Below are 2,285 nucleotides of genomic sequence, written 5' to 3'. Positions count from 1 at the left end.
CTCTCAGAAATGAACTTTCTACTATATATATATATATATATATATATATATATATATATATATATATATATATATATATATATATATATATATATATTAGTTACTTCTATCAACAAATTTTAAAAAATTTTCAATTTGATTTCACCGCGATATCGATGATGATGATTGTGATCTGACTGATTAAAAAGCATCAATGAAAATTTTTAAAATAGGATGGAGAATTTGTTATATTGGGATGTTCGTATATAAAGCGAGCAAAATTTTAATATAAAAGCGTTTATAAATCTACGCATATCGGCTCAGCTTGGCTTGGCTCGGCTTGGAATCGGATGTTAAGCTAGGTGTGGTCTCAAACTATTTGGAATTCTCCCCGAAAAAATTGAACTACGTTTATATGAAAAGCAATATAGCAGATTCAACCAGCCAATCAGAAAGTTTCGAAGGCGTTCGTTCGATGACGTCAATTTAGTACGGTTAGCATTGTGGTTAAGACTGCTTAATAGTCTAGTACATTGAATAAGTTTTTTACTGATGTGAATGATTGAAATTTTTTTATTTTTATTTTTTAAAAATCATGATCTGACAGACGCAGAAACTGTAACAACATGCAAGGCAGTCTAGTTATGTGCATGATAGCATTTGAATTTAAGGATTTTGTAAATTAAACAGTAATAAGATGTCTTTCTTTGGCTTTAAACTTATCAAACAATAATTAATAATCTTTTAAAATTTTATTTGTTAAATAGTCAATAAATTATCAGAAATCTTTCAATAACTCCGTTTTTTAACTTGGGAAACGAGTTTTTTTGTGAGAACCAGAGACAATGATTTTAAAATAACCACAGAACCATATACTAAAATATAAAGAAATATATTATCGTCATGTAAACATACTAGCTCACTTTTAAACTCACAAAAAAACATTGCGATGGCCGTGAGAATGATGAAATTTTTAAATAGTGTCCCCAATTTAACTCAAAACGTCATCAAAATCCGTTCATCCTTTGTCGAGTTACGTAATTCGAGTAAATTTGTTGAAAAAAGCTCTTCAAATTTACTGCGAAATGTATCGCGAAGGAGTTTTTCTAGTCACGCATTTCTTTCAACGAGGAATACTCGTAGAATTGTAAGCATCCCGCAGAACACGGCTTACATTTTTCAATCAGGTGACCATCTAAATAGACGTCTGCCTAATTTTCGCTTCCTTTCATCTAAAAATCCGGACGATCAATCATCTTCGTCGTCCTCCTCGTCTTCAAATACCAGCAGTACTAGTAGTGGTAGCAGCAACGACGGCGACGGTGGCGACGATCAACATGGGCAAAACGTCGACTACGGCCCTCATATGACGGCTTTGTCCCCGATGACAGTTCCGGAGGAATGGCCCCAAGTGCCGGTTATTGCCGTCAGGAGGACCCCACTCTTTCCCAGATTTATAAAATTGATTGAGGTGCTTTGTGATGATGACAATGACCTTGTTTTTAATTATTGTTATCATAAATTATAGATTATTATTATTATAGTTTGTATTATCGCTATATATCATCATCATCACAATCATTATCATCGTTGTCGTCGTCATCACTCAGACAACAGACAAAACACTAATTGAACTTTTGAGGAGAAAGGTAAGACTGAACCAACCATATGCTGGTGTGTTTCTAAAGAAAGATGATGAGTAAGTGAGAGAGGAGAGAGAGAGAGAGTGTGTGGATGATGATGGTGATAATGATGATATTATCAATTTTCACTGATTCCTAATATTTTCACACAAGTAAATCAAATGAGAATTATTGACACAGGAATAAAATTAAGTTGGTGACTAAAAACCACAACAGAAGCAGCACATCCCTATTATTCACTAATCCCAAATTTACCTGACACAGAAATGAATCAGAAGTAGTGACCAACTTGGACGACGTTTACTCTGTGGGGACGTTTGTTCAGATACATGAGATGCAAGACCTCGGAGATAAACTGAGGATGATCGTCATGGGTCATCGAAGGTTACTGATGATGATTATTATCCTAGTTATATAGTTATATTATTATTATAATTATTTTATTATAGGATAAAAATTACGAGTTTGCTGCCAGAAACAGATGATTATCTACCTCCGAAAGCTGAAGGTCATTTTATTAACTTATTCACTCACTCATTCACTCACTCATTCATTCGTTTGTTCGTTCATTCTATTCATTCGTTTGTTCGTTCATTTTATTCATTCATTCATTTAATTTTTCGTTCATTCACTCTTAAAAATCATCATCCTGAGTATTTTACT

General features: G+C 33.3%; 1 protein-coding gene across 1 annotated transcript in view; it reads left to right on the top strand.

Moving 5' to 3' along the window:
• Positions 1–943: 943 nt before the first annotated feature.
• The window catches only part of HELRODRAFT_82569 (hypothetical protein), a gene marked incomplete at both ends in the record, with an annotated part of 7,643 nt that continues 6,301 nt past the window's right edge, over positions 944–2,285 (top strand). Inside the window, 3 exons of the mRNA XM_009022859.1 lie at positions 944–1,457; positions 1,597–1,678; positions 1,887–2,039. Coding sequence (XP_009021107.1) covers positions 944–1,457; positions 1,597–1,678; positions 1,887–2,039 — 749 coding nt within the window. The remainder of the gene's footprint in view (positions 1,458–1,596; positions 1,679–1,886; positions 2,040–2,285) is intronic.

Source organism: Helobdella robusta, assembly GCF_000326865.2.
Source record: "Helobdella robusta unplaced genomic scaffold HELROscaffold_33, whole genome shotgun sequence".
NCBI classification, from domain to species: domain Eukaryota; kingdom Metazoa; phylum Annelida; class Clitellata; order Rhynchobdellida; family Glossiphoniidae; genus Helobdella; species Helobdella robusta.
The sequence above is the reverse complement of the archived record's forward strand: the minus strand, read 5'-3'. Positions and strand labels throughout refer to the sequence as shown.